This window comes from Mytilus galloprovincialis, chromosome 2, assembly GCF_965363235.1.
Source record: "Mytilus galloprovincialis chromosome 2, xbMytGall1.hap1.1, whole genome shotgun sequence".
Lineage (NCBI taxonomy): Eukaryota > Metazoa > Mollusca > Bivalvia > Mytilida > Mytilidae > Mytilus > Mytilus galloprovincialis.
In genome coordinates this window covers 81,317,903-81,336,716 of record NC_134839.1, presented here as the reverse complement: position 1 = coordinate 81,336,716, position 18,814 = coordinate 81,317,903, and the positions used below count along the sequence as shown (strand labels likewise).

General features: G+C 31.0%; 1 protein-coding gene across 1 annotated transcript in view; it reads right to left on the bottom strand.

Moving 5' to 3' along the window:
- The window catches only part of LOC143064571 (uncharacterized), a 32,430-nt gene extending 16,064 nt beyond the window's left edge, over positions 1–16,366 (bottom strand). The window contains exons 1-6 of the mRNA XM_076237484.1: positions 16,238–16,366; positions 15,424–15,473; positions 14,641–14,694; positions 13,508–13,595; positions 3,710–3,796; positions 392–447 (exon numbers count right to left, since the gene is read on the bottom strand). Of these exons, the coding sequence (XP_076093599.1) occupies positions 392–447; positions 3,710–3,796; positions 13,508–13,595; positions 14,641–14,694; positions 15,424–15,473; positions 16,238–16,277 (375 nt within the window). The 5' untranslated portion in view covers positions 16,278–16,366. The remainder of the gene's footprint in view (positions 1–391; positions 448–3,709; positions 3,797–13,507; positions 13,596–14,640; positions 14,695–15,423; positions 15,474–16,237) is intronic.
- Positions 16,367–18,814: the final 2,448 nt, after the last annotated feature.

Genomic DNA, 18,814 nt, shown 5'->3' with positions numbered 1-18,814 from the left:
GGATGCACTTTAAATAATTATTCATTCATTCTTCCATATAAACCATATTAAAAATAATTATAAAAAAACTAAACTCATTCTGTAACCTTGACATTCTATCAATATAGTAATATGGATGCCAATTATTGAGAAAAATGAAGGAAGAAAGCTATTGTCGCGACTTTTTACGTAATTTTTTTTTCCATAATTGATAGCATTATTTGATGTATGCTGAAAATGATCTGAAATTACTAATAAAAGCATTTACAACAACGTAAGCAAAATTGTATGATGAAAGAAACAGATTTTTTAAAAAGTTACCTTACCTTAAAACTGTACCCACGAAATGATGAAACTTGGATATCGGTATTTCGATGGAAACACACAATAGTTTGTCAAAGTTTGTACTTACTTTAGGTGTTATGCATGTTGTTCCAAAACATGTGAATACTTCAATTCTAGGAACTGCTGAAAAAATTAAACGACAAATTAAGAATGCCTATCTCAAAAGTGATATATTTACTCAACCATTTGTATCTTAAAATAAATGTAACTATATAACTTTTTACAAAACAGTCGTGAGTCATGTAGTTTAAAAAAAAATTCTAAAATATATTTTTTTTATTTCCCATTATCGTTCACAAAATCAAAACGTTAGCATCTAAATGAACTACTTGTAAAGTCAATAATTATTTTTATTATGAATATCGGGAAAAGTGATGGACAGAAAAATAAGTAAATAAAAAAGTGTACAGAAATACCCAGGGAATAGAAAACAATAATTTTCATTGATGATTTGGGAGTTATGGATTTTGGTCCTTGGTTGGGAGTATTACTGGTTATCATTCGACATTCTTTTATTTTTTTCTTAATATCAAACAAACAGGTCAACGGATGAATTTGGAGCCTACAAAGGTTATTACGTCGGAGTTAAAATGTCCATTAGAAATTTATAATTTTTCGTCACACGGTCGCATTGATATGCATGTATAGAAGGTAGACATATACATATGATTAACTTTTTATGATATACGTTATTGTCATATTGCAAATATATAACAACTCTATTTTAAAAGAGGAAAAATACAAAGAGATAATCAGTAATCTTATTCATAAATATACTAATGGAAATAATAATATCGATTGTCAATTATTGTGGGACGTTTTAAAAGTAGAAATAAGGGAGGTAAGCATAGCATATTGTAAGAATAAAGCAAAGGCAAACAGAGAATTAAGTCGGGAACTAGAAAAAAACCTGGAAGAGAAAAATAAGTTAAGAGATGCATTACCACAGGAAGATGCATATTTAGATGAAAAAATAAAAGATTTAGAAATAAAAATAGGTAAGATATACGAACAGAGAGCTAGAGGCGCACAGGTTAGGTTAAGGGAGAAATGGGTTGAATATGGGGAAAAAAATAATGCATATTTTTTAGGTTTAGAAAAAGAAAGACAGGTAAAAAGGTCGATAAATAAACTAAGTGACGAGAATGGAAATATAACAACAGACCAGGCCGATTTATTAACAAAAATTAAACAATACTATGAAAAACTGTACAGTTTAAAAAAAAAAAAAAGATTTAGTCGAAAATTATATTTGTGAAACTGAATTAGAAAATAATTCAAATAATGTTGACAAATTAGTTTGTGACGGAGAAGTAACAATCGAAGAATGTACTTCAGCTATTAATACAATGAAATTAAATAAAGCACCAGGGCTAGATGGTCTAACAGTTGAATTTTATCAGATGTTTTGGGAAAAAATAAGATATTTTCTAGTCAAAGTTTTAAACACTGGTAATGAAAAAGGAAGTCTATCGCACTCACAACGTACTAGTATTTTGACATTATTGTTCAAAAAGGGGGATAATTTATTATTAGATAATTATAGGCCAATTTCCTTACTAAATGTAGATTTAAAACTATTGTCACTTGTTCTAGCGCAACCTTTAAAAAAGATACTACCAAAAATTATTAATGAAGATCAAACAGGATATATTAAAAACAGATTTATTGGTTTTAATTTGAGACAAATTCAAGATATTATTGATTATGCGGATGCATATTCGATTGAAGGGGCAATAGTTTTTGTAGATTTTACTAAAGCTTTTGATTCTTTAGAATGGGATTTTATGTTAATCACTTTGAAACATTTTGGATTTAATGAATCTTTTATAAACTGGGTAAAAACATTATATACTGGGTTACAAACTTTACCAACAAAACAATTATTGTTTAAATGGAAACAGACGAATGACAATCTATGTAATGTATGTAACGAAGAAGAAGATTACAACCACTTTTTTATTTCTTGTCGATTTTTAGAAAATTTTTGAAAAAGTATTCATGAGTAAATCAAATTTAAATTTTAGAGTATCATTAAAGCAATTAGTCTTTGGATATATAATTCAGACAAAAATTATTTTGGTCTGAATTATTTCCTAACAATCTTAGGTTTTTCAATATACAAATCATATTATGTATCTAATCAGAAATTGACAAAGCTAAATGTTTTTCAAATTTTTGTTCGAGAATACATAAAAAGATACAACGAAAACAGAACAATGAAACTTAATCCATTACTAAAGTCACTAAAAAGAAGTTTAGACGATTGATAGAATAAAACATAATGTATTAAAATGTTGTATTTCAAGAAATTTATACATATTATTATAATATATACAGATATACCAGCAGCTGATTGCTAACCTGGGCAATCGGTGGAATATTACAGGATGCATCAAGAAAAGCTTGGTTTCTTGGTGTAACAATGTAACAAGCATATTTGATGAATAAATATATAATGTTGTTAAAAAAAAAAAAAAATATTGCAAATATAACCCGAACCTTGATGAGAAGGGTCATTAAGTTAATTTTGATACGATATAAATCTAGTTTTCATATAATTTATTGATTTAATCATATCTGAGTATCTTTAATAGATTCTTTTGTCAATTTACTAATTAATATCAGTTTTCAATTCATAAAAGTTAGTTTTGAAATTTTTTTTAACCCATCAAACAAAGCAAATCTACATACAATGCGAATTTTAGCATATTCTTGAAATCGGTCATTTTTATGTATGTATTATGGTGTCATAAAATTGACAATCTTGTTTACTGTATTGATTTTTTATTTATTTTGTACATTTCCATGTATAATGTACAATTTTGAAGTTTTCACCAAAACTTTATTGTCCTTTTTAAAACCGAAACTCCCGTGTAAATATTATATGTAGGATGAAACATGGTCCTCCTTGTTCACACTCAGATTTTGAACACTAAAGGTTTTTAAGCTACATGATTTAATTCCTGAAAATAAAGTCCAAAACAATATCGTTTATGATTTGCTTGTAAATCACAATAAATTAACTAATACATAAGGTTATAAGAAGTATAATCACATAAAATGTACCTGAAAATTACTCGCATCTCCTTCCCTTTTTTTACCAAATCAAGGCGCACGTCTTTATAATCCTTAAAACTTCTCATCGTAGACATATATGTATAATGTAATACAGTTCTTTGATACAATTCTTGTTTAGTTCAAATTCGCCACCAACTGTGTACAAATCCGTACAAATCTGTCGACCAAAAGTGGTGGATACAAAATTCAGGCGATTACTTGAGATGCCATCCATATTAAAATCAATATCTATATCAAAAGCGTAATTAAAAAGAAGTTTTCGACGAATTAACCTAGAGCATTTCTATGAACCAAAGTAATTTACCTGTTGTTTGGGCGACAGTGACGACAGTTGGGGCGGCTGTTGCGATAGGTGGGGCGTTAGTTGGACCAGGTGTAGCTTCTTGTCTGACTGAAAAAAAAAGCAAGATGTGACAATTATCAATGCAGTTCTGCCTGTCGTAAGAACAATATGAAATGGGTGTCAACAAAAAAATATCAAAAAAACTTTTTACTTTACACAAAAACATATGAAAAGCTATGTAGAGGTCTACTTGCAGTCTTCTTATTAGAAAGATTTCTAACAAATATATCAAGCTCTAAGTCGTTCCAAAACTATAAAAGATTGTCAATGAATTAAACACGTATACATTCGATTTACAACTTTTAGCACTTGGTGTAAAACTGAAATATAAAATGATTGGATGATTGGTGTAAAACTCATCTTTTAGCACTATTGTCTATTTCGTGGCGATCAGTTTTTATTGGCAAACGAAATCGGCGAAAACAATCGACCTTCGGCAGGAAAACTGACTATCCAAGTGACTAAGGTTTGGTTAAGTCAAAACCTCAGTGTTGACAGAGGAATCTTGATCAAAGAAATACGCGTCTGTCGTACATATTCAAAAGCATGAGGTTTTCAATATTTAAAAGCCATAAATAAATTTAAATAAATACATCTATGTTTTACAAAGTCGCATATTAATATTTTACTTATATGTAATATAAGTTTTGTTTATACAAACAAGAGTATAATTAATATTATCTGGTGAAAGATGCTGACATCCTTGATACATTTAACATCATTGACCACCTGTTTTAGTTTGAGAAAAATTTCTATGGTATTTGACACTTTGAGGTTATGGAGTCTCACCAGGACAAACATTAATCTTTTCCTAATCAGATACATGTCACAAACAATTACTCTTGGTGAGGAAATGCAGATTATGATAAAAGATCTGATAAAATTTATTGCACAGCAATCAGTATATCTTTCTGAGGGCTAAGTGAGGTCAGTCTCCTCCCACTGTATGATTTGATGTACCCAATCTGTGTGTGAAGCCATATGCATGGTCTTTGTATAATCACTTTCTAGGTTCACAGCAGTCTGGCTAGTTGATATAGTTTACAGTGCTATTATTCAATTTAATATTATTTCATTTTAAACTACTGGATATAAACATTTTTCATTTTTATTCTTTTTGGATTACCTTAACATTGTCTCACTGTGGCTGCATTCACTGATCAACTACTACTGAGACTTTTATTTACAGCTTTGTATATAAACTTTTTATTCACCTTTGGATCTTATTAACCCATACGCAACTGAGTTTTCAATGTTTGCAAACTTGTGTAGTACCTAGTACATGTACACTATAATATCGAGATAATCTGAGTATGGGTGACCAATATAATTAATATTTGGTTATACTTGTAAAGTTTTTAACTGTGTAAGACAGTAAATTATGAGACAGAGCAGATCCACTTACTACCAGACTTGGGATCCGTATGTACATGTGAGTCCTGACCATACAGAGAGATACTTTCAAACAACTGTTTCTAGGCAAGTATATGTGGACTGAATTTTATTTCTTATACCCAGATGTATCGTGTTTCGAATTTTCTTTGAAATTTCTTAAATTCAATCAAACAATAGACTTACTGATCTAACTGGTTTATATGAAAATTTTATCATGTTTATATGCACTTTATTCATGTTTTAAATATTTTTTCAGAAAACAGCTACATCCAATATGGATCCTTTTCATTATCTTTAATAAGTTAACAAGTTGTGTATTATATTTATTTATTTCATTTTTTTTAATTTTGTTTTTTTTCCCGCTTTCAGTTATTTTTGTTTGCTCCACCTAATGAACATTTAGTCGGTTGAAAGCAAAACTTTACGACAAAAGAGATGATTTCAGCTTTCCAATTGTGAACTTTCCATTTCTAAGTAGCAACATTCCAGCAGCACCTGCATACGGGGTATATATCTCCTAATTGATACGATATTCCCGTGCTTGCATTTCCTATCATGATTTTCTTGATAGAGGGTTACTGCTCACAAGGAAGCTATTCAACCAAGAGTTCCAAATGGTGAAGTTGAAATCATCTCTTCGTAAATTTTACGGACGCCATCACGAGTTGGTTGACCGTTATGGAATAACCGTTTCACAAATGATATCGGATATGTTCCTTACGTCGTAACTACAATCCCCTTCCCTTTCATGAATGTGACCTACCGAATTAGACTATTTACCGGATTTGTAATCACATAAGCAACACGACGGGTGCCACATGTGGAGCAGGATCTGCTTACCCTTCCGGAGCACCTGAGATCACCCCTAGTTTTTGGTGGGGTTCGTGTTGTTTATTCTTTAGTTTTCTATGTTGTGTCGTGTGTGCTATTGTTTTTCTGTTTGTCTTTTTCATTTTTAGCCATGGCGTTGTCAGTTTGTTTTAGATTTATGAGTTTGACTGTCCCTTTGGTATCTTTCGTCCCTCTTTTAGTAAAGTAGTTTCATTATCCTAGATAGATTAAATAAGATTATATATTCAAAATCTAAGGGCCTGACCATGTTGGACAAGTAGTTTATTATAATTTTTGTTTCGCATATTTAAAATGCATATTCAGAAAACATAATATGGTTTTTATGATCTTTAATTAGTTGTATAATATATTATTGTATTATTATTATTATTTGTCTCTCTCTTTCATAACGTGACTCTGTACTTTAAAAGATCCCGTCAGTATGATATTGTTCTATTATATGTCATTATGATATATTTCTATTATGAATTACAATATACGTTGAACCACAAACGTCAAAATCATTCAATCGCTTAGTGGAATTAACTATTTTTGGATTCTTATAAATTCTATATATAACTTTTGGACTAGTTTAAATCTCGGTCTATTTCTTAAATTTATTCTTACATACTTTTGATTTTTTAACCCTGTATGCTAACATTCCCATGATAATTTTAAAATTGTTTGTACGCACATTGAACGACAAATTTATGTGACGTTTAAAATTTTCTGACGTCAGACACTCAATAAATGTGTTCGTAGATAGTAGATGTTTTTGTGTTCTGTTAAATTGTTCTTTTTAAAATTGTTAAACGATGATGACTGATGTACCCATATTTTGACTATTATATTTATTGTGTCTGTTTATTTAACGCATCAATGTAAAAATATCGGAAACTGACGAGACTGTCATCAAAGTGAGAGGGTTAGCGCTATAGAACCAGGTTTAATCCACCATTTTCTACATTTGAAAATGCCTGTACCAAGTCAGGAATATGACAGTTTTTGTCCATTCGTTTTTGATGCGTTTTGTTATTTGATTTTGCAATGTGATTATGGACTTTCCCAATTGATCTTCCTCTAAGTTCAGTATTTTTGTGATTTTACTTTTTTCAGTTATAAGTGTTTGCTCCACCTCTTGCACTTTTACTAAAGTAGTTCATGATTCTCAGATAGATTAAATAAAGATATTTTATTCAAATCTACATGATCTAAGGGCTGGCCATGTTGGGCAAAGTAGTTTATTACAATTTTTTGTTTTTATAATTGAGAGACACTCAATTATTTCTGACAATTACATTGTATATAGTATATTCTATATATGGCTTATACCTCTTTTTATATATGAGTGTTTAATATAAAGATTATACAGATATTAAAGTTATATTGCATCTCCTTATACCGGTATTTTACTGATTTAAAAAGTTGAGGAATTACACTTGTTGACATTTAGTATAATTCAGTTCCGATTTAATGGGTAAAACAGTTACTTTGTTTTGTTTTACATTTACACATATATATATATATATATTCATAGAATGAATTCCAGCATTCAATATTGCCTATTACTGACACCTGGCTTCCTTTATTTCTTTTGCATATTAAACATTATGGAAATGGAGACTTGCACCTCCTGTATGCACACTGAGTTTCATCAGATTTACAAACAAAGACATTGGACACTGTGATTTTAAAGTGATTAACTTACCTAGACGGGATTACAGTTGAACTTATATCTCAATGGGACCAACATTTTCCAGGCATGGATTTTAAACTTTACATTTCAATCAACTGAAGCTCAATCATACCGATATATACACTTGAACATTGCCAGTATTCTTATTGTAGTATCACTTTGAAATTTGATAATTTTAAACAATATTTCATCCTTAACCCGTGGTTTAAGCACAGATGAGCATTTAACATGTTTATCAATTCAGAATGCTCCCATGTTCATACAGGATTGTAACAGATACTTCAACCATACAACATTTGAAACTAGAGCCTCCTTACTACAACATAGAGTATATTCAGATTCTATTTTCATGTGGACATAGTTTCTCCAACCATCCAATCAGTACCATTTTTAGGATATTGACTACAAACTGCACTACTGTGAGCCTCATCTGTACCAAAGAGGTCAGGAAGTATGTGATTATGAACCAATTGTAATTGGGACGTTGCTATTTTTAGCATGCTTGAAACAATATACATCTTTTAGATGGACTATCTTACATTTAAAACTGTCTACACCATGGAACCATACAACTGGCTTGTACTTATTATAAAGAGATGTTTTATACATTTGTATGTCTTTTTCAAGATGTTCACCCTTTTTTTTACTGTTATCTATTTATTCAAAGTAAGTGACAGTATGCACATAGGTTTTATTGCTCTATAAGAATCTTCGAAAGGACTATTAAATATATTAACTGCATATAACATGTATTTAATGATGAGAACTTCTAGCCAAGGATTTATTTATTAACTGCATAAAAATTGAACAGATTGGCATCTTCACAAATTTATTCAATTTTTTTTTATCATACTGAATATGGTTTATTACATCCTCATGCCTGTATTGCAGAGCCAGTTTTGATAGACCCCTGCTACTCTACTAGCACATGAGCTATCCCCTGATGCAGACCTTGCACAACCCGGCTGCAGATGAGATGTCTATTCTCATCCTCTCTGTGGAAACCCCTTGCTCCACATTCCCGAACTGGCAGATTGACATACAGGCAGTTTTTCATCCTCATTCTTAAATGCATACTGAATGCATCTTCTATGACGTTCAAATTAATAGATCTGGTGTAGCTTTCTCATTTTAGAATTTTGACATTGAATATCCTTTTTACAGCATTCTCATCATTGAATACTGAAGATAATTTTATAGCATTCTAATGTTTGAACTTTGATGTTCTAGCATTCTCATAATTTGAACACTGATTATCATTTTTATAGCATTTTCATCATTGAGTATTATTTTTAAAGCATTGTAATAATTTGAACACTGATTATCATTTTTATAGCATTTTCATCATTGAGTGTTTTTTTTTTATAGCATTCTCATAATTCGAATACTGATTATCATTTTTATAGAATTTTCATTGTTGAATAGTGAATATTATTTTTCTGGTATTCTCATTATTGAATACTGAATATTATTTTCTGGCATACTGAATTTAATTTCATATTATAGCATTCTCATGCTTCAAACAATTTGACTCATCTGTAAATTTATGTATTGGAGATATTATATTTTATAAAGATATGACCGTTTTGAAACAAAAACAGTCTAAAAAACAGATCCCTCCAGGAAGGGTATAGATATTCAACTTCATAAAGTACAAAATCAAATGTGTCCTTATAATATCTTAATAATTAAATATTTTCAAATTAGAAAAAGTCTAATCCCTAATCTCCAATCTGATGTTTTTTTTTTTTTGATCTCATACTATTTTTCAGCCTTGAAAAGAAATTATTTCATTAATTGCATTTAACATGTACTTAATAGTTTATGTGGCTTCAACCCTGATCACTTCAATGGTCATAGCTTACGCATTGGAGCTGCCACAACAGCCTTTAAAGCAAATATTGAAGACCATTTAGTCAAGTACTAGGACGCTGGTGCTCTGATAGTTACGTTACTGCAGGTATATAAGAGTATCATCTTCTTCATTAAGTATGCACAAGATTTGTTAGGTAATTCCTAACACATAGCATTATGATGTTTTTATCTATCAGTACAAAATGTATTTACATTATAAAGGTTTAATATGTAAAGTTTGTAAACAGGTGTATTTGTTTTAATTTTTTTTTCTCTCATGACTTTATTGAAGGTGAATAAGTCCACACTCCTAAATCCTTGGGGGCACTCAGCTGTTCCATCTTTTGGACCTTGATGGAATTTTATCACTGGTCATTTCTAAAATTTCATTCATCCCCAAGCATTTCGGGGACAAAGTTTATCTAAATTATTCCAGCGCCAGTTTGATAGACCCCTGCTACTCTACTAGCACATAGGCTATCCCCTGATGCAGACCTTGCACAACCCGGCTCCAGATGAGATGTCTATTCTCATTCTCTCTGTGGAGACACTCCACTTCCTGGCTGGCGCATTGTCGGGCAGGCAGAGTCTTCCTCACACTGAAGGTTGCAAGCTGACTTGCTCAGACAGGAACTCAAAATTTAATTTTGTATGCTGAGTGTTTCTCAAGGGCCAAAAATGTTTTGATTGTTTATAATAAAACTATTATTCTAACACATCTTCCTGCTTTAAGCCAGAGTGACTTGCAAGGATTATGTCTTGGTTAACACACAGATATCCCTTATGTTAAATTTGGTTTAGTTGTGTTTTGAGCTGGTAATTGGTGTACAATGCTTAATATGTGGGTAACTGTCTTGACTTTAATTGAGATTTGTTTTATCAGGAGAGTTTACTTGAACCAATTATTGAACTTCAGGACTTCTCATCAATACACACAGAAAATAATTTACCTAAATTACAGCTGTACAATACAGGTTGATGCATGTGATCGTTAACTTTCTTTTCATCAATGGAAGGCTTACATTATAAAACTTTGCTCTTTGGGATAGGTAAATGAATATAACTCAAAATATTTAGTACGCCTGTCATTGGTAACCTTCATTGTTTTGTTTCACTGACATTATACATTTATAAAAGAAGGGTTTGCATACCACTGGACAACAACAAAATAATAAACAACCACCTTCTTAAACTACAGGAAATATTTACATCTACAAGATTTCAGGAAAGATAAGAGACTACAAAAAAATTACAATATGAGACAATAATACAGACTGACTACATACAACAAGTTTGTATAAATTGCAATTAAAGGAATTCCTATACATTTTTACAATATATATACTTTATAAAACAGCAAATATCAAGCCAAATATCGAGTCACTTTATACCAAAATAATTATAAACTAACCATGACAACGTAAAACATAAGATAATATATATATATTATATAATTATTTTCTGTGACTGTATATTGCATTAATTTGTAGGATCCTTTACTATAGATAATTTAGCTGATCTGTAACAATAACATCTTCATGCCTTATATATCATGTACTGTAGTACGCCGCTAGATTAAAACTGACGAGGAAAGGTAACACACGGCCAGCGAAAGCTCTTTTTTTGAGAGCCCAGGTGGTCGTGTGGTCTAGCGGCACGGCTGCAGTGCAGGCGATTTGGTGTCACGATATCACAGTAGCATGGGTTCGAATCCCGGCGAGGGAAGAACCAAAAATTTGCGAAAGCAAATTTACAGATCTAACATTGTTGGGTTGATATAGACGAGTTGTATATAATATAATATATATATATATATATGTCTTTTCGACAAAAGAATAAACATAAATCACTCTATGATAAGTTATATTAAACATTTTCTCATTTCACATTGAGAGATATAAATCTCAAATTATTTTATCTATAATCCAAATAATAATTTATGAATCATTTAATCTTATAAAGAATTAGAAAATAAATTATCTAAAATTAAACTTTAAAAATGTAATACCCCTATTTATGTTAAAATTACCAACAAAAAAGAACGTTGATGATCATTTCTATGGATAAAAAAAGATATGTAGACTTTCACAAAATAAGATATTTGCATTACAATTCAAAAATAAACTGACAATGCCAAGGTTAAATATGAACAACCAACGACCAACAGACAAACACTTAGTCTAGTTAAACAAACACAACGCAGAAAACAATGACTTAGCAAATCGAACACCACAAATAAAGAACCCTTTTTAATTTAAGCATGATACTAGTATGTCTTTTTAAACGCAACAATTTGATCGAAATCCGGGTTTTGCAATTACGACAAATGATGACTTTATGTTTACATAAAGGGTCGTTGTTACCACATACATAGTGTTGTGCTACACACGAATTAGCTTTCGAAAGTAATCGATTTCATATATCTAGAAGTCATAAAACGATTTCCAACGGAGAAAAATTTCCAAAACTGTATAACAATTTCTCTAGATCGCCTAGAGTATATAATTATACATAATTGTTAAATCACTCCAAATTCTCAAAAGACAGAATATATGAAAAGGAAAAGACAACCACATGATTTGTGAATTTGCATGGACATACCAATTTTTGACGCAGTTACACTAGTTCTCCTCTGTCACCTTTTTATATAAGAAGTACTGTTAAAAGAACGTACAATGAAAAGGTATGACCAGTTTCATAAAATTGAAAACAGAAATAGGGAATGTTAAGAAGGGATATTAAGAAAGCATATAGTTACGATACTGTTGTCAGGTCATCAAAGATTTCATATTTTGGCTTTAATATTGATTCACTTATAGGGTCTTTGCATCGGAATTAAACACATTTATTCTAAAACCAGTTGTTGGTATGACACGGGGTATGTTCGTCTCATATATTTCACGATGGTATGATACTAAACCCCTAAAAGGAGGGATGTGCCTGATATTCATCTGATGAAGACATTATCTTTCAATCAGCTTAATTGAGGCCTGGAGCTGGCATGTCAGTTACTGTTAGTAGTCTGTTGTTATTTATGTATTATTGTCATTTTGTTTATTTTCTTTTGTTTCATATTCTGACACGGGACTTGGACTTCTCTTAAACTGAGTTTTACTGTGCGTATTGTTGTGCGTTTGTTTTTTTCTATCTCATAAAACATGTTTAACCTCGCCGCAATTTTGCGCCTGTCCCAAGTCAGGAGCCCCTGGCCTTTTTTAGTCTTGTATGATATTTAATTTTAGTTTCTTGTGTATAATTCGGTGTTTAGTATGACGTCCATTATCACTGTACTAGTATACATATTTGTTTAGGGGCCAACTGAAGGACGCCTTCGGGTGCGGGAGTTTCTCGTTACATTGAAGACCCATTGGTGGCCTTCGGCTGTTGTCTGCTCTATGGTCGGGTTGTTGTCGCTTTGACACATTCCCCATTTCCCTTCTCAATGTTATTTTAATGTGTCAAAGAGACAAACAAAATGACAATAATACATAAATTAACATAAACTACTAGCAGTTAATGACATGCCAGCTCCAGACTTCAATTAAACTGATTGAAAGATTATGTCTTTATAATATGAATATCAAGCACAATCCCTCCCGTTAGAGGTTTAGTATCATACCATCTTAAAATATATGAGAAGAACATAATCCGTGTCATGCCAACAACTGGTTAGTAATTTTTCACCTCTGTTTTTTTTAATTTTTCTGTATGCCATCAAGCATAATATGCACCCTACCCATTTTACAATTTGAGTACCTTAGTAAGATCCAGTTACGTTCAAAACTTACATAGGCGAAAATGTCATGCAAGATTCTGATAGAGATGAGTCGTTCTAGAACTTTTTTTGCAATTAGTTTTTAATTCATTGGATACAATTTTGTAATGTAAGAGACAATTTGTTTTACCTTATTGCTTTATACATATCTTTAATGTCAAGGGATATACTTTTCTAAATAAGATACAGTTAGATTCTTTATACTTACCCATAGAATCAACACATGCTTGTTCGTGACAGTAACAATGATCTCCTCCGTGATGGAGTCCTATGCATTGCTGGTGTCCCTGTTGGTGCTGTAAAATTAAGACATTTTTAATAAATTGAAGTTATTGTTGCACAGTGATCCTTTGATCATCGGTGGGATTTTTCTTTTCAATGATATAAACATTTTAAATGTCATCTAGGGCCAAAAAAATGTAAAATAATTTTTCTGAAATTTTTGTACCCTCGAACCTCCTTAATGCCCCAAAGGGTTATTAAATGAAGACCGTACTTTGAATATACTGGTTTACTTTTACAAAATCTGATTTGGATGTAGATTTGTTTCATTGACACTTCTACCACATATTCTTATATCTATTCAACGCAGCAAGACAATCTGGCAACGGGAGGTGGACTTCAGCTGACCCGTAAACAATAGTAAATACTAGTTCAGAAAAATGAACAATACACAGGATTACAAAACATTTGAATGAATTTCCACAAAATTAAAAAAAAAACACAAAAAAAATAAATAATAAAGGTTCCGAACTTCGGACAGGCGTAAAAAAACAACGGGTTTGTTTTATGCAATCTCAAACCTCCTGCTATACCTCTAGTGAATGGGAAATAAACAACCACACAGAAAGAGGTAAAGTTAAACACAGTTTTAAAGAACTCCGAGTCTGATATTAGAATAGGTAACAGAAGAAACTTAGTAAAATAACAACGATCAGCATAAGTTAACAAAAAACAGGTAATAAAAATGATAATCTAGGTGGAAAATTCAAATCGGAATGCCCCTTAAAATTTTAAAATCAAAAACTCAAACACATTAAACGAAGGGATAATAACTGTCATATTCCTGACTTGGTACAGTCATTTTCTTGGTGGATTAAAACTGGTTGTATAGCTTGCTAAACCTCTCAATACCAAACCTAAACAAAGGACTACTAGCAGTTGTTGACATGTCAGATAACGTGAAAGTGGTGCATTTAAATTCTTTCTAGATAAAGCAGCTTTGTAAAATGTCTCTTAATGATAACATTTTAAATTATCACTGCATTGAAGAAAACAATGACAAATTGATACAGTTTTGCATATGCATATTAGACAAGTTAAATTAAATACAGGACTTACTCCGTGAGGTATAACACAATTTCCACTGCCTTCATGAATTTTAATAAAACAGTACTGAAAAAAAAATACAAAAATAATTTAATTTCTGTTGTTAGCAATATAGGTGTACTATGACGACGTTGTCAATTTCATGTCAATTTCATTAGCAACGCCACGTGCCTCTTTAGTTCATAGCGATAATTTTCCATCTCAAGCGAGAAGCATGATATGAAAAATTATCACAAAAAAAAAGCAAAGGAAAAATGCACAAAATAGCGATAATATTCAATCTTGGGCAAAGAAAATCAAACGTAATACATCGAGCATATTTCTACCATATACTGGCATTATGGAAGATCTACAGTTAGATACATAGAAATCTGTTCAATTAGTTCTGTATTCTCAAGTTTGACCTTTTGCATCATTAAACAGATAGTTATTGTCAAAAAGCTCATTCAATGAAGAAATATTGGTACCTTTCTAGTTATAACCTATTATTAACAGAAAAAAGTCATGTTTTGCATGATGATGAGATTTATTAACCAGTTTAGGTCAAATGTATGAAACTATCCCATTATTCATATAAGTAAAGCTGGTCCATCACAGACTGACAGAGCAAGCTTTTTAAAATATATCTTTATTGACCTCTTTTTTTTTTTTAGAAAAAGTCCATGTATCTAAATATGTATCCTTAGGCGTGTTTGATGAATAATAATAATAAGAAATTTCTCAGAATGTATGACATCATAGATATATTTTTTTATCATTTTATATTTTACTTATTTCACATTTAATTCAACTTACCTCATTACCTTGACAAAATTGTCCAAAGCAATTCAAACCGTCTGTTGTCGCTATAAAAGTAAAAATATATAGAATAGAGTACTAAGCAATAAAGTTTGGGCATAATTCAAATACACAGGCTATGTAATTGTGCTAACAATAAGTTTTTATCTCCCTTAAAATAGGCCATGGTTTGTTCGTTCTATTTATAAATGTATAAATATATTTATTATACATAATTACGGTTTGACATAAGTGAAGCTCTATACTCAGAGTAGTATGGATCTGTTGATCTCAAATCTCACCAAGAATTACTTTTCCATAATAAAGAGAAAATGATCAAACAAAACAATCCCATGTTTGTTCAGTGAGCAACCCAAACTGGCTTTTGGTAGACCCAAAATCTTAAAACTTGTTCATAAGAGAAGATTTTCTTTCTAGGCCAATATCTTTGTCAGCAGACTATGACAAGCGGGTTACTGCGAACAAGTTAGAATGTCTTGATAGCAGACACATACTGCATACCAAGACCTTCACCAATCACTACACTAAAACTCCTTACACCATTATGTACAATGTTACTTTTGATACAAGAAACTCAGTATCTCCTGCAATGATTGATTGATAATTTATTCATTATAGTTCTTCTAAGAAGACGAAGAAGAAGAAGAAGAAGAAGAAGAAGAAGAAGAAGAAGAAGAAGAAGAAAAAGAAGAAGAAGAAGAAGAAGAAGAAGAAGAAGAAGAAGAAGTTAAATCCTTAGTATCCAATGATTTCTGAAATTTTACCGCAGCACAGAAAAAAATTTCATTAGAAACCTTATAGAAAAACTTACCCAAAACAGCAACAAAGAATATAAGACTTGTCAGCGCCATTAAGTATGATTGTGGAGATTACTTTTATAAAAATATCTGGTCTTTATTACAAGGTTCGAGGTAACTATCCAAAGTATTCGTCATGCAATGACCTGAATATTTAATCGATATAGTACTAAGGTCTGGTATATATAACTAGACACATGATTTTCTCTCATGCTTATCTTATTTAAGTTACGATAAAAATTCAAAATATTGAACTGGCTTTATTTATTCTAGACAATATTTAGAAAGCTAAAAATATAAGAATTTTTAGAGCATAATAATTAAAAAGGGATAGGGTGAACTGTCGAAACCGTTTAAGGTCACCTATGCTCGTAGGATTGCAACATATAAAAGCAACAGTAGTATACCGCTAATCGAAGTTAAAGTATTTTTTCATAATTTTATGAACTTAAAATTTACAAACAAAACGTGTCCTTTAAATCATATAATTCCATTTAACTTGTACAACCAAACTCATTTTTCTTCAGCATGTTTCAGTTCCTCATAGTTATGGTCTATTGAATATTTAGGTTTTGCATTATTTACGTGTTGAAGTTTACGTTCATGTTAGTTTAGAATGAACCAATAATTTTCGATGGTTTGTACCGCATGCATCACGCTTTAAATAATCATACAACATGTATTGTCTTACCTTTAAGAAAACAGGTCAATGTTCATTCATTTTCACATATTTATTCAGTAATTTAATTTACCATATCAAATAATTTATGATGTTTGCCTCTGTATTGCTTTTATATAAAGTTAGTATTCTTTACACATACATATTGTATGTATCTTTATACCAATGTAATTTGGTTTACTGAGAAAAAAAATAAGATTATATATCTTTTGGTCTGAATTTAATATTATAAAATGATTCATACATATTACAATTCGATGTTTTGGTTAACACTTATGGCTTATAAACAAGTTACGAAATTTCATAGTGTATCCCCATTTAAACATAATATTGCATAATTTTTAATTAATATTAAGACATTAACACATAATATTTTGAACTTTATTGAAAAATTAAATGATAAAAAAAAAAATTAACGACTATAAAAACCCTGAAATTTCTGCCTTTTGAAAATACCTTTATGCAATGTATTAACGTATATATAAATATAACAAAGGAAAATATTTTGAAATTCAAATTACCAGTTAATCAAAGCTAAGAAAAATCAAAACTTTATCATCTATTATATTCGTTAGAGAAGCAAAATATGACGATAATCCCCGTAAAAAAAGATTATATTAAAATGCCATACTTAAAACATGATTCACTGGTTAAATGCAATGCATGCCTATAATAAGTAATTACGGGCTAGCGAAAGGTTTAACTACTCTAGCTGCTGCTTTTATATCAAAGCAGTTAAGATTCAACAGAATAAAAATTGAAATATTACAGATAAGCCTTGTCAACTAATTCATTTCAATTTTTTTCTTTAAAAAATGGGGAAAATGCCAAGGCGACAATCAAAACTAAGGATGTACTTTAAATGCTATAGCAAAAAAAAAAAAAAAAAAAAAAAAAACCCACAGAAACAACTAAAAGATAAACAAATCCATAAAACAAAGCTCAAGTCGGATCAACTTGAACTCCACATAAAACTGGGGTGATCTTATCTGCTTCCGACGTGAAAGTAAAACCAATTCCACTTTAGGTGTCAGTCATGTTGATCGTGGTAATTGGACAACCATTTAATTTAAAGGCCAGGGGTGGCAGGCATTGGGAACATTGGTTTCCAGGGAAGGATTTTGAAAATTGATAAGTTGGTCAGGTAAGAACTGAAGATGAATAATTTGAACAGGACAGGATGTAAAATTATTATTCTGCAAAATAAATGCAGGATTTTTGAAAATAAATCACGCATGGCGAATCCGCTATAAAAAACTAAGCATGCGTAGTAACAGATAAAGAATAAATAGTTAATCCGGAAGTATCCTACTGTCCCTTCTCCATCAACGAGATTTTCAAATGGTTGTTCCATTAATACATTTGGTGATAAGATTTATTCGATGGTGTCACGATCGATTGAAACGGGATGGTGTTAAGGATTGCACATGAGGTGTTCCCGGTACTACTCTCTATGTACACGACGTCACATAAAGCGTGTCAGATTTTCACCCATCATTCAGCTTAACAAGTGTATACAGCAAATTACCTGAGTTCAATACTCCTACTTTCGATCGAGATATACTTCAATGGCAGTCATTTTGGGACTTATTTCAAACAGCCGTGCATACAAACCCAACCATAAGCAACGTCAAAAAAATTCAATCATTTGAGTTCGTTACTTCACGATGAAGCTCTTACATCAGTGACGGGTTTTGCGATCACTATTGCAAACTATGAAAAGGCAATTTCCCTATTACACGAAAGATATTGTCAGCACCACAGAGGTATATGCCGGAACGTATTGATATCACATCGCCTAGATACACACTTTTCAACCTCCAACATTTTTAAGACAACATTGAAATATGCATAAGAGGTTTAGAATCCGTAGGACAAACTGATAATTATTGCGGAGCACTGTTAGTACTAA